Raw genomic sequence first — 10,502 nt, forward strand, 5'->3', positions numbered from 1 at the left:
CCAATTTTATAAAAAATCACTTATTTTCATCACTGTCTTAAAAATTACTTTATTAAGTCTAGACAACCTAGTCCAATATGTCACATTTCCTGTGATTTTATCTTGCAAATAAACCTTTTATGATTGTATAAAGCAAATATATTCGAGTGTGGAGACTGCAGTATATAAATTTTACACCATTTCCATTGTAACAAAAAGATGGTGAAGTTCACTCTCTTCCACAAACTTCCATCCTCCTTTCATTTCCTAATTATTTTTATTGTTCCAAACACATCGGTGAATTTCACTTCACTTTTTTACATATTTTCATTCATCCTATTTCTCTCTTCTCAACACACAAAACATGAGATTGCACAATAACTATAAAAAGGGAGTTGTATAGGACCAAAACAAGAAGAAAAAATGATGATAAGTGGACAGTGTTTGGTTCTCATATTTCGATGACTATTGCTGCTTTTGAAAGCACTGAATATGGATAAATAAAATTTGTAAGAGCTATCACGACAGCTATTATGTTGCAGTGAGGCAATCCTTTTCTGCTAATCACTTCTGATTTCTATTTGGCCATATGATGATCCATCCCATGTACTTACAGTCCCATACGGTATATTCAAGTTTGCAATAGTTGGGGGAAGAATTGGTTTGGATGCTTCATATGTTACTGTTGCTGGGGAGACCAACAACGAAGACCATAATATATATTTACAACTCAGCATCTTTTCCCGAGGCAAATTGACACAAGCATAAAGTATCAATAATAACAAAATTTCCAAAGGACAGAACAGTTGTTTGCATGCATCCTCTCTAAATAGGTAGGCCTAAAACCAAAACACAAGTTACTAAAAATAGCATCATGAGGCTTTAAAAATTTAAGTCAATTGTGACTCTTGATGCTTAAGACAGGGAAACTAACCTCAATGTTCCGAAGATGATATTAGAGAGTCATTTCAGAATCCGGACAATCAATTCGGAATAATCTTCAACAGCTCAATATCAAACAAGAGAGTCTTGTCTATCAGCCCTTGATTCCTCAACACAAAAGCCAAGGCTCGTTGGCCCTGTAAAATATATTTGCATTGCATCTTCCTCATAATCCATTCAGATAGTTGATGAACATAGACATTCACTTCTTACCGAGAATGTTGTTGGTCTTGGGGCACCCTTGTTGAAATCATTATCAGGATATCCAAGTTCCGGGGGCACAATTATCCTACATCGTTGAGAGACAGTGAAATTTGCATCTCTCTACCTGTACCTTTCTTTCCGCACAAAATGAACCCAAAATACTTTTGCTACATTTTCTTTCGTATTCAGATCTTTTATGGACTAAAATTATTTAAATAGAAGATTCTAAACTCAACAGTCCCACTAATTCATAATTTAAATTAAAAAAATGAAAGTCAGGATGTTCCACAAATTTAGAGTTAGAATTGACAAAGTTGCAATTCAATAAAATAAGATAACACTTCATGGACTTGCAACTGCTAATTATAGGCGTGATATGCATGGCGCTACTTTTCAATTAGATGTACTTCAAAATATTATTCTTTGCAAAAGTAATAAAGATCAGGCTATTGTGATGGCAGGAAAGAACTTGCTCATAAAAAAACTATATAATGCATCAAATATTTCTAGCAATATAGATGCAGCACCTTCTAATGCCCCCAAGAGCCATGCCCGAAACAGCCTCTTCAAAAGCAGGTATTACCTGAACATTCAAAGTGCGTTAAGAGGACTGTCTACAAAACGAGAGATGCAGAACCCAAAAATAGGCCACAATCGAGCACTTAATATTCTCAAATTTTAGCATCTGGCAGTAATGTCCATTGGCAATTTCAAAGTTAAGCATTACATCAAGAAGCGTGACGTAGAGGATATAACTAAGAACTATTTTAAGGCAGAGAAGGATTAATTTTTCAACCAAGGATCTGTTTGTTTTGGTAAGGAGTGGATTAATTCTAGTGAATTAACAATTGTAATGAATTCAGTTGAAAACAAGTATACATAAACATGTTGCATGGCACTCGCAGGAAGCATCTAGTGGACAACGCCCAACAAGGATTTAGTCCCACGGTCAAATGGCATGGGAACACCTTTTGGTCTGGTGAAAAAGCTTATTATATCACTCATAATTTTGTTATAAGAGTGGACCCAAACAATGGCATTACAGGATGGTGTACACGCATAGTTCGTGCATAAAAGAGTACCCAAAAACCAGAAACACAAGGAGCTGATACTTACTTGCACAAAGGGGTTTTCAATAAATATATTTCTTTTACATTATAGCAGTTACTTGGGATAAAATCCTAAACCCCACTATTTCTAATCGTGGAAATACGAAATTACTAAAAAGAACGTAAAGTATAAAATTAGTTAACAAAAGTAATAGCAGTTTAATTATGACCCTAGCACATCCTGTATCACTTGATCCATACATAGAAGCAAAAAGCGTAAACATTGCTCATGAAATAATATTCAAAATGTATAACGAAGATCCTATTCAAGTTGCAAGGAACCAGTTTAATCATTAAATGATAATGTCTCTCACCTCATTATAACCTATTTTGAATCTGAAGAAGTCTTTGTCATCACCCTGCATGATAGAAAAATAGCAGAATAGGTGTGTAATAATCAATCACACCTACAGTATTGATTTACAAAATGCAAATTCCATACCACAAAGGAACCGCCCTTGGTTTTATTCCGTGCTTCAAATATGCGGCCATAATAACCTATGGTGTAGCCATCCCAGTCAACCTGAATGGAATTGGAAAACCAAAGTGGTTTCAATTATTTCGATCAGAAGGGAGAATAATTCTTTAGAACATGATGTACATACCTTGCAGTTGTAAAAATAATTGCAGGGAGTTCGGTTGCAAATCTTGCCATTCAAAACTAATAAACACTATTTTCATTTTTTCTACCCATATTTCATTGCACCCAATAATTTTTTAAGTGTTTACATGTGTGCAAACTACACTTGAAGAAATCAAGGCCATTCTAATTTTCTTTAAGTTGTCAAATCTGCCATAAAGCCATACCATACAAACAAAATAATTTCAGTGAACCAAGAAAGTTTGCTAACTAGACTCTAGAGCACCAAAGATATTTTGATGTTGCGAGTGTTTCAACTTTTTCATAAAAGGCTATATCAGACTTCTAATTTCTAACCAACAACTGAAACAAAAAATTAAAACAAAAAAATGTCGAACGTCTCAGTGCCTTACCACTACTGTCTCTCCCATCATGGGTTTGGGGCCACTCCCCGGTCGCAAGTCCTGCATTCTTAATGTACATAAATTAATAAAAACATTAATAATAGAAAACATCTTAATTAACCAATAATGTATATACAACTACTACTACCACTACATCACCTTATATTGGAGTCCTGATTCAGTTTCTGTGTAGTCTGGGTATCGCATTTTAGTCTTGCCATAATCCTTCCCCCTAAGAGCTGGCACTGTATTCACAAATTCTGGATCACATTGCAAGTCTTCGTACCCATTATACTTCTCATTTTACACTTTCTAAATCAATATGTAGCTCAGCACACCACATGTCATATTTATTATTTGGTTAAAATTACAGCAAGCTCTCCATTTGGTCTCTTTACTTAAAACTTATTAAATAGGATTCGTGTAAAATATGACCGATTTGGTTATTGTCACCGTCACTTCTTTATCCATTCTTTGTTTAGTTTCCCTATATACATTTCATACATATTTAGAACAGCACATTCCCATTTTGGTTTCTACAAATACAGCAGTTTCTTGATTCGGTTTTCTATATGTATAGAGGTTCTAACAAAATTAATAATATGATAAACCAATTTAATAAAGGTCTATGTATGGATAGAGACAAATGGAGAATTGGCTGATAGAAATAAATTATATGTCTAACCTTTGTTGGGTCTATCAAGGAAGAGGTTACCTTGTGGGTTGTACAAAAACCAATAACATTGGAGCCAACTATATAAAGGATCCACACCACTCTTCACCCAAAACCTTAAAAAAATGGGTTAAAGAGTCTTTCACCTCTATAAGATGCTCTACTTTCTTATTTCTATCCAATATTTATTTCTATCCAACGTGGGACTTAGACTCACTTAGATTCCAAACAACCTTATCATTACTGTTATTGTAACACCAACATAACCTTATCATTACTATTATTGTAACACCAACATAACGTGCAATAGTAAGCATCATCATCATATTCAAAAATGAAAATTGACACGTAGGTTGAGTTTTATAGCGTTATTACTATCGACAAATTCAGCGGCCAAAGCCATTTGGCGAACTGACGTGCTGCACAAGGTTCCAGCAACAATGGCGACGGAAGTGAGAAGCATCTTTCTTCGTTGGAAGGATATTGCAGAAGAACAACTTTCACTCCTGCTGTTGCTTCTCCCTGCTGAAAAGGTAGCATAAATGAGAGAGTAGAGCATAGCAAAGTGTCTTAATAACTGGAGCGAAAATTAAACGCACCAGAAGAAGAATCGGAGATTTTCTTGGGGTCCTGGGAGAAACCGCAATGGTTGGTGAGTGTGGTAATGCAAATAGAAAAGAGTCAGAATTGGAAAAAAAAAAACGAAGAAATAGCGTACCAGAGATTGAGAATTGGGGAGGGAAAGAGCTGTGAGAGATAAGGACAAAATTGATGCCATAACCATAAAATAACAGAGGAATGTAGAAGCGTTGAGGGAAGTGAAGGAGTTGGGGTTTGGGATTGAGTTGTGGTGAGTGGAGGAGAATACGTTCCTAAGGTTTATTGCCTCTCGTTAGGTTCCGGTTCTTGCATCGTCGTTTCAATTCCTTATTTTAACATTTTAATGTGAGAACAAAATAAATAAAATAAAATAGTAATTAAATATTATTAAATAATAAATATTTTTTTATGAGACAACAAAAATTTAATAAAAAAATATAAAAGTTTTAAACATTCAACAAATAATTTCTTTTAAAAAAATATTAAAAATATCTAAATTTAGAAAAAAAAAACTTAAAACTTAATTAAACTATATATATGCAAAACAATTAAAGTGTACCAAGTAATATTACTGTTTCAATAAATAGTTTGTCTAATAAAAGCTATTTTTTTTAAGATATTTTTTTATATAGACACTTTTGAAGAAACTTGTCCAGATGAATCATCATAAAGATAAAATTCTGTAATGAATGGCGTATCTTCTTTCAAAAAGTCCGGCCTAATTAATTTAAGAATGTAAATAAGTTGTTACAAATTTGTTGGTACGAAGTACTTGTACTACCCTCCCACCCATTGAACAAAATTAAATATTATATTTTCTAACCAATCTTTCTACAAGTCCTCTTACTTTGTAAAAAAAAAGTTAACTAAAAAATAAATTCAATAAAAGCTTTAGAAATGATTTAGGAGGTTTCTAAAAAAATTTCGTTATATATTGTTCCATCGACCTCATTGTAATCAAGTAACAAAGAACCACAGTAACATAACATTTTGCCACGCTAAACCAGTTGTATTTCCCCTTTCTAATGTAAAAGTATAACTCCGAAAGATAGCAACTGTCCACCCAAAAGAAAGGAGCAAGGTATCGAAACTTCACAGAATTCTTATAAAACTATTTACCGCTCGACAAAAAACAAGTTAGGAACATGCATCTACCAATTACGCACACAACTTGAAATCCATTTGACCAGAGTCCTAAACCATAAGTGAAAATGACAGGCTTATTCATTTCCTAAGGAACGCCACAGTAGCAACACGGGAGCCTACGGATCCACCAAACATGAATGTCGGATATGTGCGAACATGACTAACATACTGAAATGGGGGTTCTCTGCACGATTCCTCGTCCTTGCCCGCCTCAATTTCTTGGGCAGTAGAAATTTTTCGTTGGTTGAAACTTTCCACTTCTTGTATCAACTCATCCTTTGTACTGTTACATGATGTGATCACCTTACAAAAAACAAGCAGAAAGTCCAGAACGACAAGCATTATTAAGAGCTGCTGCAACTATATCATGAACACAGGAATTTGGGAGAAAGATAGTGAGTGAACAAGCAGAGATCAAGATAATCCCACTTAATAGGAACAGTCCATGCCATGACCCACAAGACCCCACAAAACTTGGTAGTAAATTTAAACATGCAATATCAGATTTGAATGAATTTTTAAGTGCTTACTAGGATTCCACCAGGAGCAACCAACTTCGAAACAGAATCCCAATACATCATCCTGAAATTAAGAAAGCGATAATATAATTCCAGGGTACCATTCAAAAATAGACTCTTATTCGGAGAACAAAAATAAGTACGAGCAAGAAAGAAATGTTAAACACAGTTTGATAAAGAAAAATAAAATAATTCCAATAGACTTATGAATCATGGAAAACAGAACTGACTATTTTCTTTACCTCTTGACAGGACCATCAGGATGCAATCCAATAGCATCAAGCGTCCCTTTATCCATGACAAGCTGAAACTCTTGTTCCAACTTAGTCTCAAGGACATCGTCAACCTTAAAATAGTTAAACCCAATGAATTATGCACAAGACAATTCAAGAATGTAAAGATAGTCTTGTATGCAAAACAGGGATGCTAAGATATACAACTTGGAAGGTCAACACAAATGCAATTTATCAAAAACAACAAAACATAATGAAATGTGATAAAAGTGTTACGAATAATATATTAGAATATATGCTAGCTAGTAGCTAAGATAATAAAGCCTCTGTAACTTATGAAATAAAGCTCAGTTTCTGTTGTTAGAATGTTTGTTAGCTGCTGAAGTCTATTATTTGTACAGAATCACTGCAAGCTAGCTCCTCCATGTGAAGAATAGTTACCGGAACTAACTGATTTGTTAGGACTCTTATAAAAAAACTTATTTTCTTTATTGGAGATTCACTTAAATCTCTCCTCTTTGCAGTAAATACTCATCACAAAATTCTTAGTTTTTCCTCTGTTTTATCTAATTTTCTAGATACAAATAATTAAGAAATGTTATTTGTTCAAAAAATGAGTAAAACCATAAAATTTTAATTCTTCTTTCTACAGTTAGGAATTTAAAGGATAGACTCTACGATTAAGCAGTTCAAAAAGAGTTGTTAATTTTGAGCTTAGCAGCAGTTATTGAAACAACAACTTGTCTTTTCCACCAAGATTACCCATCTGACCTGATTTCACTTTAAACACTTGCATGGATAGCTAAATTTCAAGGATGTCAAATCCAATATGGAAGATGAAGAAAATAAAAGCACTGAAAACCCAAGTAAAACCCCTCTTCCATTTTATTCAGTATTTCTCCACTTTTTTCTTATTTAGTAACATAATTCTTCCACCAGGTTCATTTTCACATGCACTTCCTTAGCTGTAGTAGCTCCTATTATGTCAACTCTGTATTGATTTACCACACTAAACACGTTATGTTTACTGTCTATGGAACTGGAAGGTCAGCCACTGTCAACTACAGACGGATACTAATAAACAAGTTGGAAGTTAATCATTATAAAAGCCCATGAAGACCCGAGGGATTACCGGAAAAAATGGCAAGCTCAAATCAGCCACTACTGGTTCAACCTGTGGGAAACTAAAGGACTCCAGATCATCATTTATAAGTTTGCTGAAAAATACTCGGAGTATTAGGATTGAGAATCAAGGGGAATAGCCAGATAGGGTGATGTTCACTTATCAACAGTACAGCAGTATGTTTAGCATGTTAAACAAACAATCTCATAGTAATCTACTACCTCTGGGATACACAAGGAAATAATTAAGCAGAACTGTGCATTTAGAGATATGCATATTCACAAACACTAAAACTTGAACATACCAAAAATTTGATGTTGGAAAATCCATCACGATCAGCAAGGCTTTGGGCAAGGTTGACAGCCCTTTCACTATAATCAGTCCCAGTTAAATCAGAGAACCTGAAAAGAAGGCAAGATTTTTCTTAATAATATGTTTGTGATAAGTAAATGACATCTCTTCGCAACCTATATACAGAATTGCAAGAAGCTAGAGCGAGAAAAAAATGGTTTCTTATCAATGTTCAACCAGTAAGGTTTCAGACACACGCACATCCCTAAATTTTCATTTTAATCATTCAATTCATTTCCTTTAAAAAGATAATCATGAAACACATAAGATTATTTTTAAGAGATTTTGGTATAGAAAAATCTCATCCTTATAGCTTCAATGGCATGCATGATCATGAGCTTATATTATATGGATTGATTTGAATCAAGTATTTAATTAAATTTTCATATTTTTATAAATTACTTAATATAAACCATTTATTACCTTTGCCATCGAGAAATTATCATTCAAAAAGTGTTCACATATTTATTTGGTACAAATAGTAAAACCTTCTGCTGTCCATCAATTAGAAGAAGGCGCTGAGACATTTTTGTCTAGAGAAGAGAAGATGGATGGTAAATATTGTTGTTGCAAAATTAAAGAGAAAGACAATAGCCTTTTTGTTTATTTAGAAATATATTTTTGCATTTATTGACATACGCATATATTAGTAGTTGTTACCAAAATATGGCCAAACATGAAACCATACCCTTGTTTAGCTAATTCTTGAAGAAGTAAACCATTTCCAGTTCCAATATCTAACACGCTCCAACTAGACAAAAGTTTATCATCTAGTTCACTAGCTTCAGCCTTAACAGCATCAACATCATTTGGTATCCGACCTTGAGAAATTTCAACACACAAGGCTTTTGTCCAAGATGCAACAACTTCCATCACATCAACTCCAAACCTACACAAATGGAAGAAAAAACCAAAAAAATAAAATTAAACTAAACATTATTGCTATGAAAACCTAGAGAATGCATCACTTCCAACAACTAATAGAAAAATGCATCATTGTCTAGAAGTTGACAAGTTTAAATAAACTTTAATAAAAAGCACAAGAGAAGCCACAGTTCTTTACTATTAAGGAATACGGGTATATAAACTCAGAATTATAGGCCAGACTAGAAAAGTATGAAGCAGTGATCCGAACAAATAAATTTCTTGCTAACTGAGGGGAAGCAGAGTATCAAATTCAAGGTGTAAATGATGCAAAACAATTTTTCTAACTCATTCTGTTACCTTACATAAGTTCCTACAAATGCCCATCCGTCTTTTCAAACAGAAAAAAAATCAGAATACATGTAATCTTGGTCATCCAAAATCAGATTAAAAATCACTATAATTCTTCACCACTAAAAATCACAGTTAACATCAACACCGAAGTCATGTAGACCAGCAAAGTACGTCATGCAATCGAAGTTTTATTTACCAGACTTCACCAGCATGACCATGTTCACGAAAATTTGTAAGCTCGTCCGCATATGCAGCATCCCAATAACTCTGAAATCCAAGCATGGATGAGACCGCTTCAGAATCAGGTTCATCCTTATCAGAACTGCACGCAGAAGAATGAACAGGGAATAAGAAAAGGCAGTCTACATCGGTAAATCCAGAATGACGATTCATTCATACAAACACCATTTCCCAACTGTAAATCCTCAAAGAAAACCTCAAATTCCAAAAATCCACACGGTTACAAAGATTCAGATCAGATCTATAAACTATCAGCGGACATCAAATATAAACCACCGTCACTCCCCTAAAATCAAATGCCAAAAACCAAACGAACCAGATCTTAACATTCTACTTAAGTGCCGTCCTCCTCCTTCTAACATCAATTCAAACTATTTCGGTTAGAGCTAAACAACGAGTTTTTGTTTCACCTTAGGCGTATTCAAGAACTTGCAATCTCATAGCATAACAAAAATCGAGGAAGTGAAAATGCAATCAATGAATTATAAATCAACTCCGACACAGTCCACTCCAGAGTAGTAATTTACAAAACAGAAATTGCAATTAATTCGATACAATCTCGTCTTCATTAAAAGTTCAGAGCAAGGCGCGTGCGTGAGTGAGAGAGAATAGAGACAGAGAGAGAGGAAAACCTGTAATCAGAGTTAGGTCGAAGGTTGGCGTTGGAGAGAGCTTCGGCAGCGTCGGCGTGGCGCTGGTCATCGTCCAGAGTGCTTCCGTACTCGCTCTTGATGGACCAGGAGTCGGCGGCTACGGAGCGGTCGTCGTCGGAGACCAGATCGGAGGTGGCGAGAGCCACCGCTCGAGACTGTTGGGAGACGTCGGAGTCCTCCTGCTGCAAGCGGATTCCTGCCATTGAAGAGAGAGAGGAAGGAATTTGGAATCGCGCGCTGAATCGTCAGTAATATGTATATGTAATGAAATGCCTGTTTGTTGGTGCTGACCACTTTCTATTACTACCACTGCATAACGCAGCACCCGTTGTGTGTGACAGACGGAGTGACTGAGTGAGTTTGCCACGTAATCACCGGGTACGGGTTTTCGGATCCAAGTCTCCATGGACTCCAATTGCACATACCAACAAAGCATGCCCATGCCTACTTTTCTTTACCCTCCTTTTTCACTTTTATTAATTAGAGTTTATGATGCATGTGTAGTAAGATCACTCCTTAACAAATTAAA

General features: G+C 35.0%; 2 protein-coding genes across 4 annotated transcripts; both read right to left on the reverse strand.

The window, feature by feature from the left end:
* Positions 1–357: 357 nt before the first annotated feature.
* Positions 358–4,799, reverse strand: LOC124824651 (FKBP-like peptidyl-prolyl cis-trans isomerase family protein). 2 transcript variants are annotated; one of them, XM_047297119.2, is made up of 11 exons: positions 4,610–4,799; positions 4,491–4,521; positions 4,267–4,413; positions 3,378–3,463; positions 3,228–3,278; positions 2,677–2,757; positions 2,549–2,593; positions 1,653–1,708; positions 1,135–1,210; positions 914–1,058; positions 358–818 (listed from the first exon to the last, which is right to left on the reverse strand). In XM_047297119.2, the coding sequence occupies exons 1-10, from the start codon at positions 4,673–4,675 to the stop codon at positions 963–965; spliced, it is 735 nt and encodes a 244-aa protein (XP_047153075.1). In that variant the 5' UTR covers positions 4,676–4,799; the 3' UTR covers positions 358–818; positions 914–962. The 2 variants fall into 2 exon arrangements, with proteins under 2 accessions (XP_047153075.1, XP_047153069.1); XM_047297113.2 differs by having other exon boundaries at positions 4,267–4,416.
* A 593-nt stretch (positions 4,800–5,392) lies between these two features.
* AR401 (S-adenosyl-L-methionine-dependent methyltransferases superfamily protein) lies at positions 5,393–10,278 on the reverse strand. Of its 2 annotated transcripts, XM_088111351.1 has the most exons (8): positions 9,953–10,278; positions 9,277–9,402; positions 8,551–8,751; positions 7,816–7,912; positions 7,521–7,562; positions 6,398–6,501; positions 6,168–6,219; positions 5,393–5,940 (listed from the first exon to the last, which is right to left on the reverse strand). In XM_088111351.1, exons 1-8 carry the CDS (start codon positions 10,174–10,176, stop codon positions 5,716–5,718), a joined length of 1,071 nt encoding a protein of 356 aa, XP_087967477.1. In that variant the 5' UTR covers positions 10,177–10,278; the 3' UTR covers positions 5,393–5,715. The 2 variants fall into 2 exon arrangements, with proteins under 2 accessions (XP_087967477.1, XP_047153060.1); XM_047297104.2 differs by lacking the exon at positions 7,521–7,562 and having other exon boundaries at positions 9,953–10,277.
* Positions 10,279–10,502: the final 224 nt, after the last annotated feature.

The sequence above is a fragment of the Vigna umbellata genome, chromosome 4 (genome assembly GCF_029865625.1).
Source record: "Vigna umbellata cultivar VRB3 chromosome 4, Vumbellata_1.0, whole genome shotgun sequence".
Taxonomy (NCBI): domain Eukaryota; kingdom Viridiplantae; phylum Streptophyta; class Magnoliopsida; order Fabales; family Fabaceae; genus Vigna; species Vigna umbellata.